The 19,589-nt window shown below is 43.4% G+C and overlaps 1 protein-coding gene and 1 pseudogene across 7 annotated transcripts in view; both read left to right on the top strand.

Annotated features, from left to right (window-relative positions):
* The first annotated feature begins 630 nt into the window (after positions 1-630).
* LOC101133835 (polyadenylate-binding protein 1-like) lies at positions 631-2,721 on the top strand (annotated as a pseudogene).
* A 15,559-nt stretch (positions 2,722-18,280) lies between these two features.
* Positions 18,281-19,589, top strand: part of SRGAP1 (SLIT-ROBO Rho GTPase activating protein 1) — a 309,133-nt gene continuing 307,824 nt past the window's right edge. For 3 of the 7 annotated variants that reach the window (XM_063693851.1, XM_063693850.1, XM_063693849.1), the window contains exon 1: positions 18,387-19,469. In XM_063693851.1, coding sequence (XP_063549921.1) covers positions 19,403-19,469 — 67 coding nt within the window. In that variant the 5' untranslated portion in view covers positions 18,387-19,402. Of the gene's footprint in view, positions 19,470-19,589 lie in introns of all 7 variants that reach the window. The other 4 variants (XM_055358087.2, XM_063693853.1, XM_004053497.5 and 1 more) reach the window with 3 other exon arrangements.

Here is a 19,589-nt window from a genome sequence, read left to right as displayed (position 1 = left end):
AAGAAAAACTGGCCAGGCGTGGTGGCTCACGCCTGTAATCCCAGCACTTTGGGAGGACTAGGCGGACAGATCACCTGAGGTCAGGAGTTCCATACCAGCCTGGCCAACATGGTGAAACCCCGTCTCTACTGAAAATACAAAAATTAGCCCCTTCTCCCGGCGGTTAGTGCTCAGAGTGCGGAGTGTGTGCTCCAGGCTCGGAACATACATTTATTACTAAAAAAAAAAAAATCTAAAAAAATAGTTTAAAAACTTTCCCACAATTTACAAAAACTCCGCCTCTCCCCTGCTATAGACTTTTATTTTTTTCTTCTTCTTCTTTTATAAAATAACCCCTTGAAGCAGCCGAGGCCGACTCGCCCGTCCGCAGCAGCTCCAAAAAGGAACCAAGAGACCAAGGCCTTCCCGCTGTCCGGACTGACACCTCCACCTTCGCCCGCAGCCAGCGGCAGCGGATCAACACCGTTCTGGGGCAGTTAAGTAGTTTTCGATTCCGGGTGATTTTTGTCCCTCTGCGCTTGCGCTTGCCCCCGCTCACCTCCCCCCAGCTCCGGCCCCTAGCCCTAGCATTCGCTCTCCTCCTCTCACGGAAAGGTCGCGGCCTGTGGCCCTGCGAGCAGCAGTGCCGAGATGAACCCCAGTGCCCCCAGCTACGTCCTCGCTGTACGTGGGGGACCTCCATCCCGAAGTGACCGAGGCGATGCTCTACGAGAAGTTCAGCCCGGCCGGGCCCATCCTCTCCATCCGGGTCTGCAGGGACATGATCACCCACGGCTCCTTGGGCTACGCGTATGTGAACTTCCAGCAGCCCGCGGACGCGGAGCATGCTGTGAACACTATGAATTTTGATGTTATAAAGGGCAAGCCAGTACGCATCGTGTAGTCTCAGCGTGATCCATCACTTCGCAAAAGTGGAGTGGGCTACATATCCATTAAAAATCTGGACAAATCCATTGATAGTAAAGCACTGTATGATACATTTTTCTGCTTTTGGTAACATCCTTTCATGTAAGGTGGGCTGTGATGAAAATGATTCCAAGGGCTATGGATCTGTACACTTTGAGACACAGGAAGCAGCTGAAAGAGCTATGGAAAAAATGAATGGAATGTTCCTAAACGATCGCAAAGTATTTGTTGGACGATTTACGTCTCATAAAGAACGAGAAGCTGAACTTGGAGCTACGTGAAAGAGTTCACCAATGTTTACATCAAGAATTTCGGAGAAGACATGGATGATGAGCGCCTTAAGAATCTCTTTGGCAAGTTTGGGCCTGCCTTAAATGTGAAAGTAATGACTGGTGAAAGTGGAAAATCCAAAGGATTTGGATTTGTAAGCTTTGAAAGGCTTGAAGATGCACAGAAAGCTGTGGATGAAATGAAAGGAGCTCAATGGAAAACAAATTTATGTAGGTAGAGCTCAGAAAAAAGTGGAACAGCAGACAGAACTTAAGCGCAAATTTGAACAGGCGAGGCAAGATAGGATCACCAGATACCACCGTGTTAATCTTTATGTGAAAAATCTTGATGATGGCATTAATGATTAACGTCTCCGGAAAGAGTTTTCTCCATTTGGTACAATCACTAGTGCAAAGGTTATGATGGAGGGTGGTCGCTGCAAAGGGTTTGGTTTTGTATGTTTCTCCTCACCAGAAGAAGCCACTAAAGCAGTTACAGAAATGAATGGTAGAATTGTGGCCACAAAGCCATTGTATGTTGCTTTAGCTCAGCGCAAAGAAGAGTGCCAGGCTCACCTCACTAACCAGTATATGCAAAGAATGGCAAGTGTACGAGCTGTGCCCAATCTTGTAATCAACCCCTACCAGCCAGCACCTCCTTCAGGTTACTTCATGGCAGCTATCCCACAGACTCAGAACGGTGCTGCATACTATCCTCCTAGCCAAATTGCTCAACTAAGACCAAGTCCTCGCTGGACTGCTCAGGGTGCCAGACCCCATCCATTCCAAAATATGCCCAGTGCTATCCGCCCGGCTGCTCCTAGACCACTATTTAGTACTATGAGACCAGCTTCTTCACAGTTTCCATGAGTTATGTCAACACAGCGTGTTGCTAACACATCAACACAGACAACGGGTCCACGTCCTGCAGCTGCTGCTGCTGCCACTCCACATTATAACTATGCTGCGGGAGTTCGCAGTCCTCAGAAACATCTTAATGCACAGCCACAAGTTACAATGCAACAGCTTGCTGCTCATGTACAAGGTCAGGAACCTTTGACTGCTTCCATGTTGGTATCTGCCCGTGCTCAAGAGCAAAAGCAAATGTTGGGTGAACGGCTGTTTCCTCTTATTCAAGCCATGCACCCTACTCTTGCTGGTAAAATCACTGGCATGTTGTTGGAGATTGGTAATTCAGAACTTCTTCATATGCTGGAGTCTCCAGAGTCACTCCGTTCTAAGGTTGATGAAACTGTAGCTGTACTACAAGCCCACCAAGCTGAAGAGGCTGCCCAGAAAGCAGTTAACAGTGCCACCGGTGTTCCAACTGTTTAAAATTGATCAGGGACCATGAAAAGAAACTTGTGCTTCACAGAAGAAAAATATCTAAACATCGAAAAATGTAAATATTATTTATTTTTTTAATAAACATTGCAAAATATAAAATAAATTTAAAAAGGAAAAGAAACTTTGAACCTTATGTACTGAGAAAATGCCAGGTCTAGCAAACATAATGCTAGTCCTAGATTACTTATTGATTTAAAAATTTTAAAAAAACACAAAAATAGTAAAATATGAAAACCAATTAATGTTTTATAGACTCTGGGAAAAAGAATTTTCAGCAAAGTGCAAAAATTTAAAGCATTCCTTTCTTTAATTTTGTAATTCTTTACTGTGGAATAGCTCAAAATGTCAGTTCTGTTTTAAGTAACAGAATTGATAACTGAGCAAGGAAACGTAATTTGGATTATAAAATTATTGCTTTAATAAAAATTCCTTAAATGGTGAAAATAATAATAATAATAATAAAATACAAAAATTAGCCGGGCATAGTGGCACGCGCCTGTAATCCCAGCTACTCAGGAGACTGAGTCAGGAGAATTTCTTGAACCTGGGAGGCAGAGGTTACAGTGAGCTGAGATCGCATCATTGTGCTCCAGCCTGGGTGACGGAGCAAGACCCCATCTCAAAAAAGAAGGAAGGAAGTTGGGGGGGGAGGGGAGGGGAGAAGAGGCAGAAGGGTATTTGAGGGCATATGCTTTTTTTCTCTCCATTAAATGAGGAACATAATATCACCCTGAAATTCCACTCCATTTTGTTAACCATGTGCAGAGGATATCGCTTTTAAAATACATATGTTAAGGAACAGGCAACAGAGATTGTCCCTTAGGCGGGAAACTGATGTGTAAAACAGACTCTTTTCCCTCACTGTATACATTTTAATACTGCATGGGTTTTGCATCATATGCTTGTATCTCCCAATTAATTGTAAAGCCAACAAAATCTTGGCTCAACTTAATGAATAACAAAAGTAATAGAGGGACCCTTTGACTTATATATGGCTATTATCTTCTGCATATATTTTGTTATCCCAATATACCTTGCACTGTAGCAAGGAATACATGTGATCATTTCAGCAGTTACAAAAGATCACAAAAAGTAGGGGAGAAAGGAGGAAAGGTAGGAAGGGAGGGAGGGAAGAATAGAAAGGAAAGGAATAAAATGTAGGCTGGTATAATAAAGTTGGTGCCGAGCGTGGTGGCTCACACCTGTAATCACAACACCTTGGGAGGTCAAAGCGGGCAGATCACTTGAGCCCAGGAGTTCTGAGACCAGCCTGGATAACATGGAGAAACCCCGTCTCTACAAAATTACAAAAATTATCTGGGCATGGTGGCGCACAGCTGCAGTCCCAGCTACTCAGGAGGCTGAGGTGGGAGGATCACCTGAGCCCAGGAGGTTAAGGCTGCAGTGAGCCGTGATTGCACCACCACACTCCAGCCTTTTGAAACAGAGTCTGTCTCAAAAATAATAATAATATGGCTGGGCGTAGTGGCTCACGCCTGTAATCCCAGCTCTTTGGGAGGCCAAGACGGGTGTATCATTTGAGGTCAGGAGTTCAAGACCAGCCTGACCAACATAGTGAAATCCTGTTTCTACTAAAAATACAAAAAATTAGCTGGGAGTGGTGGCATGTGCCTGTAATACCAGCTACTCAGGAGGCTGAGGCAGGAGAATCACTTGAACCCAGGAGGTGGAGGTTACAGTGAGTCGAGATCATGCCACTGCACTCCAATCTGGGCTACAGAGCAAAACTCTGTCCAAAAAATTAAAATTAAAATAATAGTAATACAAAGTTGGTGATTTGTGCTGAGCCAGTTTCTCTTTCAGGGGAAAAACATCACATCAGAAAACTAGATAAATATTATGATTAAAAGATATGAAATAGAATTTGATAAAAAGACATCAGATAGTCAAGGGTAAATTGTCAATTAATAACAATATTTTTAAATGCTTTGTGGAGGGAAATTCCATGTCACAAAGACTTAGAAAAAAAGAGAAGGAAGACAAGCCTATCACCTATATCTATCTATATCTCTAGCCATATCTCCATCTCTTTATCATCCATCTACCTGTCTATATTTATATACCTATGGCAGATAGATATGTCTAGATTAAATAGTTAGGTAAATAGATAAAAAGATATTAATTTGAAGTCTTTATGTACTAAGTACCATTTGATAGTTTTGGTTACAAAATAGAAATACAGAAACGGAAGTCATTTATTGTATTATGCCATGGAAAGTGGATGACTCTCATGGTGCAAGTGCAGTCTATGTCCGAAAGAGGGAGTAGTGAAATCACAGATAGCATCATGGTTTTTCTGACTTTTTGCTTCTGATATTTCCCAACGTAAGAGCCAGAGGAGAGTAGGGAACTGGGAAAGAAGAGTTTCAGCTGTTGGATGAACAGATCTTTGGAGTAAGCAGTTGTCTCACACACTGCAGCTTTAGAGCCATTGAGCAGAACACCCAGCCACCAATGCCCTTCTGTGATTTCCCAAGTCCTTTCCTTTAACCTAAGAATTAAATACTTTTAAACATTCAATAATTATCAAGATGATATCCTTGTTGCTAGAAGCTTTTAATTCTACTTAAATGAACTGGTTAGAATCTAAAACGTGTTCATTGTTAAATAAACTGGTTAGAATCTAAAATGTATTCATTGTTTAATGAAAAATGGGTTCATATTCTTGACATTTGATTGCTAAATCAGAAACAAAAAGTAGGACATGTTGGCTGAATGTGGTGGCACATGCCTGCAATCTCAGCATTTTGGAAGGCCAGGGCAGGAGGATGACTTGGCGTCAGGAGATAGAGACCATCCTGGCCAACATAGTGAAACCCCGTGTCTACTAAAAATACAAAACTTAGCTGGGCATGGTGGCAGGCACCTGTAATCCCAGCTACTCGGGAGGCTGAGACAGGAGAATCACTTGAAACCAGGAGGCAGAGGTTGCAATGAGCCGAGATCACGCCACTGCACTCCAGTCTGGGCAACAGGGTGAGACTCCGTCTCAAAAAAAAAAAAAGTAGGAAGTGTTTGTCAAAAGAGCCATGTTAAAGTTTCTCAGAGTTTCAATAGCTTTAAATTATTCTTCATGTGAAAAGACAAATATTATTACTTAGATTTATTAAGTGATACATTCATGATACATTTTATTAAATAATACATTCATGAGTTCCTCATGTAAATTTCACTTAAAGTTACTTAAATTTAATAAATACTACTTAAATAACCATCAAGGCCTATGGGGGTTCAATTACATTTTCACATTGGCGTTGTCCTGCATGTCAGGTCGGTATCTTATATTGTTCCACATTATCCAGACAATTCAAGGAACAGGAAAGGCAGATGGCCAATAAACATATGTAAACATGTTCATCCTTTCTAGTAATCAGGGAAATGCACATTAAAATAAAAAGGAGAAGCCATTTATACTCATCATATTGGCAAAAATTTTAAAGTCAAATTTGAATTTGTAGGAAAATGGACACCTTCATGCATTGCCAGAGGAGGTTAAACTGGTAGAACCACTTCGGAGAGCAATATAGTCCATATAATGAAGTTAATGATGCATATTCCCTACAATCCAGCAATTCCACTCCCCTTCAGTTAAAAACCTGGCTGCATGTTAGATTCATTACCCCAGTGGGCTGTCAACCCATTGGCCTATTAAGAAAATCTTTTTGTTTCTTTTGAGGCAGGGTCTTGCCCTGTTGCCCAGGCTGGAGTACGGTGGCACGATCAATACCCACTGAAGCCTTGACCTCCTGAGCTCAAGCGATCTTTCCCCTTCAACCTCCTGAGTAGCTAAGACTACAGGCACATGTCACTATGCCTGGCTAGCTTTTAAATTTTTTGTAGAGATGAGGTCTTGTCATGTTGCCCAGGCTGGCCTTGAACTCCTGGGCTCAAGTGATACTCCCAGCTTGGCCTCTCAAAATGCTGGGATTGCAGGTGTGAGCCACTGTGCCCGGCCCCTATGAGAAATTCTTGCACATGTACATAGAAAACAAATTCAAAAATTTTCATAACATTGCTTATAACAAAAAAAAAAAAAGGAAATAATGTCCATCAACAGGAATATAGAGAAATAAAATGTTGTGTAGTCATTCAACAGAAAACAAAACTGTACAAAATACCGGCACATGCTGCGTGATTGAATCTCCCAAATACAATTTTGAGAAGTAATAGGCAAAAAACACATACAGTAGAATTCTACATAGCATATAAAATGAATAAACTAAACCTATATATAAACCTACATAGCAATTAAAATGAATAAACTAAACCTATAAATCCTGTGCTAGTTTTCTACAGCTTCTATTTAAAAAGTTACCAGGCCAGTTGTGGTGGCTCATGCCTGTAATCCCAGCACTTTGGGAGGCTGAGGCGGGTGGATCACCTAAGGTCAGAAGTTTGAGACCAGCCTGGCCAACATAGTGAACCCCCATCTCTACTAAAAATACAAAAATTAGCTGGGCGTGGTTGTGGGTGCCTGTAATCCCAGCTACTTGGGAAGCTGAGGCAGAAGAATCACTTGAACCCAGGAGGTGGAGGTTGCAGTGAGCTGAGATTGCGCCATTGCACTCCAGCCTGGGTGACAAGAGCAAAACGCCATCTCAAAACAAGAAAAAAAAGTTACCGTAGGCCAGGGTCAGTGGCTCACATTTGTAATTCTAGCACTTTGGAAGGCCAAGGTAGGAGGATGGCTTGAACACAGGTCTTCAAGGCCAACCTGGGCAACATGGCAAGACCTTGTTTCTACCAAAAGGAAAAAAACTAGCCAGGCATGGTGGTGCATGCCTGTAGTCCCAGCTACTCAGGAGGCTGTGGTGGAAGGATTGCTAGAGTCCAGGAGTTCAAGGCTGCAGTGAGCCATGTTCACACCACTGCACTCCAGCCTGGGCAACAGAGAAAGACCTTGTCTCAAAAAAAATTACTGAAAACTTAATGGCTTGAAACAATACAAATTTCTTCTCTTACCTTTCTAGAGATTCGAAATCCAAAATGGCACTCACTGAGCTAAAATCAAGATGTCAGTAGGACTGTTGTGTTTTTAATGTGTCCCTCAAGAAGTAAGTGTTAGAAACTTAATCTCCAATGCAATAGTGTCAGGAGGTGGGACCTAATAGGAAGTGTTTAGATCATAAGGGCTCCACCCTCATGAATAGGGTAATGCAGATTAGAAAAGGGCTTGAGGCTGTGAATTCTCTCTCTCTCTCTCTGTCTCTCACTCTCTCTCTTTGTCTTTCACCCCTCATGCCCTCTCACGTCCCATCATGGCATGACACAGCCAGAGGCCCTTGCCAGATGCCAGGCTTCTTGATCTTGGACTTTCCAGCCTCCATGACTATAAGAAATAAATTTCTTTTCTTTATATATTACACAGTCTGTGCTATTCTGTTATAGCAACACAAAATGGACTAAGACAGTTGTGTTTCTTCCTGAGGGCTGTATGGGATAATTCACATCTTTGTTTTATTCAACTTCTAGATGCTGCCTGCCTTCCTTGGCTTGTGGCTTCTCCTTTCATCTTCAAAGCCAGCAATTCCATCTGCAACCTTAATTCCCCTTTGCCATATAAGAAAACATATTCACAATGCAGGGCAAAAAAAATAATAATAATTTCCCTCTACCCTCTTAGGCTTAGTGGCTGAGCCTGTGAAATAAACTGATAAAAGACATATTAAGAGGAGTAAAACATACAAATTTTATTTGATCTTAAAAGTTTTACACGGGAAGGGGGAATTATACAGAAGAGAACCCACCCCCACCAAAGAAGTAGCCAGGCTTGGAGGCTTTTACACCATTTAAAGGATGATAAATTTATAGAGAAATGACAAGACAAAGGAAAGAGGTTTATAAGTGTTCTAGCAGTGATAACTTGTGAAAAGATAAATGTAGGAGAATCATTAATGTTAGCCCCCTAGGGCTAGCCAGTAAGGTTTGTTTGTGTAGACTCTTCTGGTACCATTTCTGTCTATGGTATTGAGGGTTGTTCTCTCTGCTACAGGAAAAGGAGGGATACCTTCACAAGGAAAATGTATACCCTGTTTTTAGGAAGATGGAGGGAGGGCAGTGAACTTTTTCTCAATTGCCTTCAACTTGAAATAATACTTATGTCAGGGTAGAATATTTGTGCAGTAGTGCAATCTCAGCTCATTTCAACCTCTGCTTCCCTGGCTCAAGTGATCCTCCCACCTCAGCCTCCCAAGGAGCTGTGACAACAGGCACCCACCACCACATCCAGCCAATTTTTGTATTTTTTGTAGAGACAGGGCTTCACCATGTTGCCCAGACTGGTCTCGAATGCCTAAGCTTAAGGGATCCGCCCACTTCAGCCTCCCTTGTAAATCTTGTATAGAGTATATTCTGGTCTTATTACTTCTTTCTCTCTCTCTTATTTTAGAGTATATTCTGGTCTGATTCTCTCTCTCTCTCTCTCTCTCTCTCTGAGACAGGGTGTCACTGTGTTGCTCGTGGGCTCAGGCAATCCTTCAGCCTCAGCCTCCAATGTCTCATGTAGCTAGGACCAAAGGCAAACACCACCACACCTGCTTAATTTTTTGATTTTTTGTAGAGATGGGGTTTCACTGTGTTGCCCAGCCTGGTCTCAAACTCCTGGGTTCAAGTGATCTGCCCACCTGGGCCTCCCAAAATGCTAGAATTACAGGTGTCAGCCACCATGCCTGTCCTGCTTCTCTTATGTCTAAATTTATTAATTATAAGTAGGTGCAAGCCTCTGACTTCTTCATTAAGTTTTCTATTGTAGTGGATCTGAGTATTTGCATATTTAAATATATATCATTTCATCATGATTTACTTTCTTTTAATGTGTCCATGTTATAGTTAAATGTTATATTGACTTTATGAAGAAAAATACAAGGCAGATACAAATACATTTTTTTCTTGCTTTTTTTTTTTTTCTAAGAGACAGGGTCACACTCTGTCACCCAGGCTGGAGTGCAATGGCACGATATTAGCTCACTGCAGCCTTGAACTCCTGAGCTCATACAATCCTCCTGCCTCAGCCTCCCGAGTAGCTGAGACTACTGGTACGTGCGACCATGCCCAACTAGTTTTTTTGTTTTGTTTTGTTTTGTTTTTGTTTTTTTTTAATTTTTTTTTTCTAGAGACAGGGGTCTCTCTAAGTTGCCCAGGCTGCTCTCGAACTCCTGGCCTCAAGTGATCCTCTTGCCTTGGCCTCCCAAAGTGCTAGGATTACAGGTGTGAGCCACCACATATGTCTCATTTTATTTTCTATAAATTCTCTTTTAGAACAGTAAATGAGACGTTACAAAATTTTTATTATAAAAAAGGATTTCAGGCTGGGTGCGGTGGCTCACGCCTGTTGTAATCCCAGCACTTTGGGATGCCCAGGTGGGCAGGTCACCTGAGGTCAGGAGTTCAAGACCAGCCTGATCAATATGGTGAAACCCTGTCTCTACTAAAAATACAAAAAAAAAAAAAAAAATTAACTGGGCATGGTGGCGGTTGCCTGTAGTCCCAGCTACTCGGGAAGCTGAGGTAGGAGAATTGCTTGAACCTAGGAGGGAGGTGGAATTTGCAGTGAGACAAGATCGCACCACTGCACCCCAGCCTGGGCAACAAGAATGAAACTCTACCTCAAAAAAAAAAAAAAAAAAAAGGTGGGAGGGAGGGTTCAAATTCTGTAAAAGTAGAGCATGAAACTCTTCTGTATGATACTGTTTAGTGGAAACATGTCACTATGCATTTATCAAAATCCATGGAATGCACAACACAAAGAGTGAACCCTAATGTAAACTATGGGCTTCAGTTAATAATCATAGATCAATATTGACTCGTCAATTGTAACAAATGTATCACACAACCACAAGATGTTCATAATAGGGGAAATCGCAGGGTAAGGAAGTTTATGGGAACTCTCTTGTACTTTCTGCCCAATTTTTCTGTAAACTTAAAACTGCTTTTAAAATGCAATAATTTATTGCTTTTATTTCTTTAAGAAAGCATTGGTTCTGATTGGTTTGAGAACAGCTAATTTAAATAAAGAACTACTTCATAAGAATTCAAATTTATACCAAAAATCTAGGACAGGTGATAATTGTTTTCCAAAAATGTTCTTTCCTTTACAAAAGGCGATAGATACCATGAGATTCTTTCAAATAACAAATGTCTCTGTTACATTTAAATAGGACTCTACCAACCCTAGATTTCCCTTGCACAGTCACCAGCAGCAGATCTGTGTGTAAAATGAGGAATAACGCCACAGACTGTTTCTTTGTAGAAGAGGTGACAGAATTAGGCAGCCTCAAAATGTCTGCTGCCAAAGTATAATGGCAAGAAAAGAAGGAGTCTGTCATTTATTTCCTAAAATATAAGCATTAGAGAGATACATGTATTTCTTGGTATAATAAATCTTTTGTTACAGCTTGCTTTATATACCAATTTATCTGTAACTCTGACAACTGAATTACAACTGCCATTTCTTGTCTAACTTTGGCTGTTTTCCTCTGAGTAATAATACAATCTTTTTTTTTTGTATAAGTGATGGGATTTAATACTTTCATCAGGATGGGTTCACTGAATATTCATATTCTGCTTATATTGTGCAGAGCCACATGGGAAGCAGTAGTAGAATTTCAAAAGCAGAAAATAGTAGCTCTGATGAGAAGGCTGTTATGTGTGGGTGTTTAGAAATTATTAATATGAGATTAAGCAAAGCAAATTCTGTTTTAACAATGATTTGTGCAAAGTGGAAACAGGTGATTTTTGAGCAGATGGCTAAAAATATTATAGAGCAGCTTCACTGAAACAAAATAAAAGAGTGTAAAGCCCTGATTTATTTTAGCTTTAAATAGTTTTCTTGAAAATCAGAGACAAGTTTTTTTGGGGGGAGGGGAGCTAAATTATACAATTGAACATTTTTGAATAAGCCTTCATTTCATTGCTGTCTTTTGCCTTTTCTCTCTGTGACATTCATTTCTTTACCTCTTTCTTTTCTGTCCTTTCTCTCTCTGGCTGTCTTTCGTCAGCCTCTCCTGCACCAATCCTTTTACGACCTCATCGAAACTCACCTTTATTGTTTCATTCCATCCTCTTTTCTGCCAGGGAAAGTGCATCAGAATGGAATTGGCAAGATCATTTGACAGCTTGTCTTTACTATTCTGCTGCCAAAAGAGGGAAAATGGATATTTATACGGTCCATTTAGACAAGCTGCTGTAAAATTACAGGCCAAGTTTCTTTTAAAACAATAATTAATATTTCTTGATTGACTATCTGGCAAACTGCACTGGACTAATCCAACCTATGAATGATTGGGATTTCCCTAGATTTGTGCAGTTGAACCCTGCACAAATCTACTCATAAGTGGGTTTTTATTGTTGGATTTTGTTCACACCAATTACAAAGCGCAGGGCTCACAGTGTTGGGTTGAATAATATAATATTGCCATTTTTATGTCAAAAATGATCAAATATCAGCAATGTTATGTGGTTCAACTTAATATATCATAAATATCTGTTGATTATAATTGAGTAGACTATACAAATCATTCTATAAAATATTTGAGGTAATGTATAATAAAGTGTGGACATATGGTAAGCTAATAATAAGCTACAAAGCAAGCCCATTAATATCAAAGAAATCCTCAACTAACATACAAGGTTCCAACAAGAAGGTAAATAGGACAGATAAATAAGGTACAAGGTCCTCGACAACTGCAATGATTTTACTATAAATTTAGACCTTCTCATTCTACATCGAAGTAATACCAATGACAATGACAACCAATATTTATTTGTGCCAGACTTGGTGCTAAGTGCTTTATATATACTTTGCATTTAGTGCCTACCACAACCTGTTAGGGTAATTATCTCTATCTTACAGATAAAATAATACTAATAATAATCTTTGAGAAAATCGTCCAGTTTCTTAGGGACACATTAAACTGAAACAAAAGTGTTGACAATGTCCTCAGTGTTACTTGAGTAAATGTAGCAAATCTTTTATAAGGATATTATTTTAATATCCCTTAGCCTTGAGCAAAGATTCTCATGCATAAGAATCACATGAGAACTTCCTAGGCACCCAAAATTCAGACCCTAATGTTTCCTTGCTCTTCCACATGTGGTCTTTATGACAGCACTATTGACATGGCATAGGAGGTTATGAAAAAAGCAGGATCTTAGGCCTCATTCCAGAAGAAATCAGAACTGCATTTTAGCAAGACCCCCAGGTGATTTGTACACACATCAAAGTTGAGAAGTGTCATTTTAAAGAGTGTAAAGTAGGTCCCATGTGTCCAAATTTGAAACACGTTCCCAAAGTGATTCTGATGTATGCGATCAATGGTAAGGTCATATTTGATAACACATTGTCCCAAGACATGATATCAAAATGCAATCCACTGAAACCAATACTGCAAATAATTTGAGAAGCCAAAGGGTTACAGAATCAAGACAGTAAGAGATAGGTGTGCAGAGCAATCTGTATTCTGAAGCTCTGGCTGGATCCAGAAATAAAACCTAGGATATTGGCAGGGGAGAGTGTATCCTTTATGTTAAGAGGAGTAGCAGAATGGCCCATTTCAGACATGAAATTCTTTTTTTTTTTTTTTTTTTTTTTGAGACAGAGTTTCGCGTTTGTTGCCCAGGCGTGATCTTGGCTCACCACAACCTCTGCCTCCCGGGTTCAAGCGATTTTCCTGCCTCAGCCTCTGGAGTAGCTGAGATTACAGGCATGCGCCCCAATGCCCAGCTCCCTTTGTATTTTTAGTAGAGACGGGGCTTCTTCATGTTAGTCAGGCTGGTCTCTAACTCCCCATGTTGGGTGATCCATCTGCCTCGGCCTCCAAAAGCGCTGGGATTACAGGTGTGAGCCACCATGCCCGGCCCCAGACATGAAATTCTTAAAGGCTAATACCACAGCTAGCCAGGCCTGGTGGCTCATGCTTGTAACCCTGCACTTTGGGAGGCTGAGGCAGGCAGAGTGCTTGAACTCAGGAGTTCAAGACCAGCCTGGGCAATGTGGTGAAATCTGGTCTCTACCAAAAAATACAAACATTAGCCAGGTGTGGTGGTGCACACTTGTAGTCCCAGCTCCTCAGGAGGCTGAGGTGGGAAGATTGCCTGAACCTGGTAGGTGATTGTGCCACTGTACTCCAGCCTGGGTGACAGAGTGAGAATCTGTCTCAAAAAAAAAAAAAAAATCCACAAAACAAACAAACAAACAAACAAACAAACAAACAAACAAAAACACCTGTGTGAATTTGGCATCGACTGTTTAAAATATTTGTGTTAATTTTTAGAAAATAATTTTAATTATTTACCTCTGAGCCAAAGTGATGCTGCAGTAGGGTGCATGATTTATTTTGTGGCTATAGGGACCTCTGTGCATACTCTTACTTATCCCAGGGCATATGGTCAAGTGGTAAATTAACTTCTACATATGGAAATTTGGGGGCGGTCTAAAAAGGACCATGCTAGATAACAGAGTGGATTAGTACGTAGCAGTGGTCCCAACCATCAGGCACTCCAGATTTCTCACATGTCCCTGAAGAATGGGAGTGTGGCAGGGGAGAGGCAGGTTTTCCGGGGCCAAGTGCAGTCTTTCTTGTTTTATAGCTAGAAAAGAGCTACCACAAGGTGGAGCAAAGTCACAGAGAAGCAGTGTGAGAGCCAGAACCAGGGTTGCCTGTCTCCCAAACTTGGGTCACCCTGGCTTTCTGCATTTTAAATCACAGACATTCTCCATACCCAACTTTGTAAACTGAAATGGGTTCTTGACTATGGGAAAGATAAAGAAAATCTGAAAAAAGAAAATAATGGAAATACTGGCTGGGTGCGGTGGTTCATGCCTGTAATCCCAGCACTTTGGGAGGCCTATACGGGCGGATCACCTGAGGCCAGGAGTTCGAGCCTAGCCTGGCCAACATGGTGAAATCCCATCTCTACTAAAAATACAAAAATTAGCCGGGTGTGGTGGTGCGTGCCTGTAGTCCCAGCTACTTGGGAGGCTGAGGCAGGAGAATCACTTGAACCCAGGAGGTGGAGGCTGCAGTGAGCTGAGATCATGCCACTGCACTCCAACCTGGGCAGGTGAGACTCTGTGTCAAAAAAAAAAAAAAAGTTAAAAGAAAATAATGGAAACACTAATTGACTTGTTAATTACACTAAACAGCTGGATCAGAAAAGAGATCCACCAATAGAAACCCATGACTCAGTCACACACATTTTACTTATTTGAGCTCACTTCACAAGTTTAAAGGAATCATAAGTTCACAGGAAGTGGAATGGAAAATTGGAAAGAGTACCCACTTTGGAGACAGGCAGATGTGAACTGGAATTCTGACCCTGCCAGGCCAGACATTTACTGAATTTTCTGAGCCTCCAGATTCTCATCTGTAAAATGAGGACAATGGTGTCCGCCATGTAGGGTTCTTCTGAGAATGTGTGCAAAATTCTTACCTTAGTGGGTATATCCCATCTTCAACAACAATAAAATGGTGGCCTACTAATGGTGGCATTAATATTCAATACATTTTATTGACTGTGTATTGAACACCATAATAAAATTAAAGATGAAACATTATCTCTGATCTTTATTTATTCTTTGCAGAAATGAGGCTGGTCTTGTACTCCTGGGCTCAAGCAATCCTCCCACCTCAGCCTCCCAAAGTGTTTAGATTACAGGCATGAGCCACCACGCCCAGCCTATCTCTGATTTTTAGATAGCTTTCTATTAGGAAGAGTAAAACTAAGATAATAATTGTAAAGATAACTAATACTCACTGGGTGTATACCATGGCCTACAAGTACTTTTAAGGGTTTATCTCAGTAAGTGCTTATAACATCCCCAGGACTTAGGCATTAACCAATTTTACAGATAAGGAAAATTTGTAACCCATTTTACAAACTAAGGCCTAGAGAGAATAGTAATTTTTACCAGATCCCTTAGGAAACAGCAGATTTAGGATTCACCTCTGGGCACCCTGTCTCTGGGGCTTGTTTGCAACACACTGGTTTAGGTCTAGACTCAGGCAACAATTCATTTCTAGGTGCTGCAATCTCTGCTGTCAACTTGTGCTTCCCAGGTGCAAATATGAAACAAATCCCAACAGCATCATGGATATGAATCCCATTTAGATGTGACTATGATTATCACCTAAGTGGGCTGCCTGCCTGGTCTCTCTTTCTCTATGGCTAACCCATCCTTCTACACTGCCAACAGTTATCTTTATAAAACACAAATCTGATCGTGATGCTTCTCTACTTAAAAGGCTCCCTGCTGTCTGCAGAACTGTGTCCAAGATCTTAGCATGGCACAGGAGGACTCTCCCAGCTGGCCCTGACCTTCCTTCCAGCCTCTGCTTTCTCTTCACCGTACACTCTTACATAAGACAGCTCCACGTGAAATTAGGGCAGCCAGGGGTGCCATAGTATAACTGCCTGTGTGGTAAAATGAAAAAAAGACTAAAAAAAAAAAACTTAAAAAAAATTGGCATATTTTCTTTACATATATTCTGTCGCTATAAAGTAAAAAAAACTTGCTAAAATTAGATTTTAAAAAAGCAATGCAATTAACAATGTCCACATACCCACATACTATCAGCTGACACATGCATATACATATATTACAATTTTTTACATTATTTTTCACCATCTAGCAGAGATCTGGTATCTTAGTGGAAGATATCTTGTCAATCTATTTGCAATTCCTCTAGAGTATAACACTCTTCCTTTTCCCTGGAATGCATCCCTTTTCCTCCCTAAAGTTGCCAGCTACTTACTATTCATCCTTTAAATCCAGCTCAAAACCACTCCTCTGCGAACTCTTACACCCAATCCTCTTACGCAGTCTGTTTTTCCATCCCCAGTGCTCCCAAGACTGGGAGTATTTCTATCTCTTACAGCATTATTGTACTGCTTGTAATTATTTATTTATACAGTAATAGACTGCATGATCCTTTCCGGCAGTCTTAACCTTTGAATCCCTAGTTCCTAGCTTGGTGTTTGGCACAGAGTTAAGAACTGGAGAGCCGATCACTGGATACATGAAAGAATGATCAAAGTCTAAAAGTCCCTACTTTCTTTAGATCTTGTGGGGAAAACACTTGAGAGGATACACCTTTGGACACATCATTTTGATAAATCAGGCCCATAATATTTGAGAATTGATTTAAAAGGAGTCAGTAAATATCTCAAGTGGTGTGAGTCAAAAAGGCTAACAAAACCAGGTGTGGTGGCTGATGCTTGTAATCCCAGTGCTTTGGGAGGCTGAGGTAGGAGGATTTTTTTTTTTTTTTTTTTTTTTTTTTGAGAAGGAGTCTCCCTCTGTCGCCCAGGCTGGAGTGCAGTGGTGCAATCTTGGCTCACTGCAACCTCCACCTCCTGGGTTCAAGCGATTCTCCTGCCTCTGCCTCCTGAGTAGCTGGGATTATAGGCACATGCTACCATGCCCGGCTAAGTTTTGTATTTTTAGTAGAGATGGGGTTTCACCATGTTGGCCAGGCTGGTCTCGGACTCTTGACCTTGTGATCTGCCCACCTCGGCCTCCCAAAGTGCTGGGATTACTGGTGTAAACCACTGTGCCCAGCCAGAATCTTTTGAGGCCAGGAGTTTGAGACCAGCCTGGGCCATAGAGCAAGGCTTCATCTCTACAAAAAAGTAAAAATAATAAAAAAAAAATTTAAAGGCTGGCAAGGATGGATTTAAAGTACTTAACACAACACCTGAACCATGCAAAGATGGCAAGGTAAATTCTTCGTTATATTGTTCAAAAAGTGACTAGAGTTTGAGACCAGCCTGGACAACATAGGGAGACCCCCGTCTGTACTAAAATGAAAACAAACAAACAAATAAAATAAAAAGAGACTAGACACGACAGATCTTGTAAAAGGTATCTATTAAAAACGTGGCCGGGCGCCGTGGCTCACACCTGTAATCCTACCACTTTGGGAGGCCGAGGTGAGCGGATCACTTGAGGTCAGGAGTTCAAGACCAGCCTGGCCAACATGGCAAAACCCTGTTTCTACTAAAGATACAAAAATTACCCAGGCACGGTGGCGGGCGCCTGTAGTCACACCTACTCTGGAGGCTGAGCCAGGAGAATCACTTGAACCCGGGAGGCGGAGGTTGCAGTGAGCGGAGCTCGTGCCCCTGCACTCCAGCCTGGGCGAGAGTGAGACCCCGTCTCAAAACAACCCCCCAAAAAACAAAATCAAAAAACAAAAACAAAAACAACCGCAAAAGTACTAAGTGCAATGTAGTGTCCTGTGTTGGATCTTGGAACAGAAAAAATGACACTAGTCGAAAAAATTGGTAAAATTGGAATAAAATCTGGAGTTTAGTAAATAAATAAGCTAACAACGCCGTTAAGTGTGACGTGTTTCCATACCATCGCTTTCCCACCATCCTAGCTTCCCTAGCTACTGTAGGAATAGAGGATATGGTGTTCAAGGTGGGTGTTTTTCTCAGCCTCGATTGAAGAGCTTCGCGCTCTTTGGATTAACAGCCAGGTCATTCACAATTCAGTGTTCAGTTTTTCTATTGGGGTCCAGCGTCTCGGAGTAACATCCCTTTGTGTCATGGATACATCCAACTCTGGACTTCCCCATTAGATTCTGGCAAAAGCCCCACCAGAGCCCCCGCCAGAGCCAGAAGGCGGTCCCTCAGGTCAGGAAGGGGTTTTCCTGCCGCCGGAGCCGCGACCTCGGCCAGCGGTGGAGCGGGGCTTCGGCGGAGGGAGGTGCGGGGCCTCGGCGGAGGGAGGTGCCGGGGGCGCCGCCCACGGCCTCCTGGGCTCGGCGCGCGGGGCCGGGCTGCGGTTGGCCACAAGAGGCATCCATCTTCCCGGACCAGCCAGGCGTTTCCTAGCGGAGCAGGGGCGGGGGCTTGGACGGAGAAGGGCACAGGCCGGAGCGCGGTCCGCTCCCGCGAGCCTGGCCCCGCCTGGCGGAGCCCCGAGGAGCCACCGCCCGCAGATCGCTAGCCGGGCGCCCGCGAGGCGCGAGCCGTGTGCGCACCCTCAACTTTGCTGCCGCCGGGGGCGCGGCTCCCGCGTGCGTGTGCGAGTGTGCCTGTCACTAGCGGCCTCCTGGGGGCAGCAGCGGAAAGGGGGACGCAGAGAAAGGCAGCCTCGGCGCACCGCGGCCAGGGAGGCAGAGGCCCCTCGCGGCGCCGGCTCTGGAGACCTAAACTCCGCCGGGGCTGTGCCCAGGGCGCGTCTGAGCGTCGCCGCCTTCACCCTCTCAGCAGCAGCGGGGACTCGCGTCAGGACTGCGATTCCTTTTGCCTGCCGAGCTGTAGCGGCAGTGTCTGCGGGCAGAGGAGCGGCGGCCGTGGCAGCAGCATCCCCAGCCCGGGCGGGACCCTTGAGCGCCGGAGCCGGCAGCTGGAGGCAGGAAGGGAGGGTTGTGGTGCCCGAGCTGGGCGCGTTCCCAGCGCCTGCCCTCCGCCGCTGGCCCTGTCCCGGGCGCCCGGTGCGGGTCTCGAACAATGGTGCGGAGCGCCGGCGCGAGCCCCGCGCCCGCCCAGCGGCCGTAGAGGAAGTGGCCAGGCTCCCGGCGAGGTGGGCAGGGAGACGTCCCCCGCCACTCGCTGGCTGGAGTTTGCCTGCGCGTCCGGCCTCTCCAGCCCCGACCCCGGGGATCCCCTGGGATTACCGACGGAGCTCAATTTCGAGACTATGGTGCCAGCGCCCGGGCTAATCTAGTCCTCTCTACTCGCTCCTTTTCCCCTCCTCCTCCTACTTCTCCTCTCCCTCCTCCCTTCCCTCGGGTCGGCGCTGCCTCTGGATTGCCTGCGTGTGGGAGTACAACTCTGCCTCTCCAAGGAGAACGGGTTGTGACCACTGAACAAAACTTGCCCATTGAAAGCAAACCCGGAACAGCTGGATAATGTCCACCCCGAGCCGATTCAAGAAGGACAAAGAGATCATAGCCGAGTATGAAAGTCAAGTCAAAGGTAAGGATGGGAGCGGCTGCCTTGCTCCTTTTGTGTGCCTTCTTGTCATTGTGCTCGTGGAGTTGCGTTTCTAACTTGGTGTCTGCGTGGGAGGAAGGTGGTGAGGGGACAGCTCGAGCC

Source organism: Gorilla gorilla, chromosome 10 (genome assembly GCF_029281585.2).
Source record: "Gorilla gorilla gorilla isolate KB3781 chromosome 10, NHGRI_mGorGor1-v2.1_pri, whole genome shotgun sequence".
In the NCBI taxonomy this organism is placed as follows: domain Eukaryota; kingdom Metazoa; phylum Chordata; class Mammalia; order Primates; family Hominidae; genus Gorilla; species Gorilla gorilla.
The sequence above is the reverse complement of the archived record's forward strand: the minus strand, read 5'-3'. Positions and strand labels throughout refer to the sequence as shown.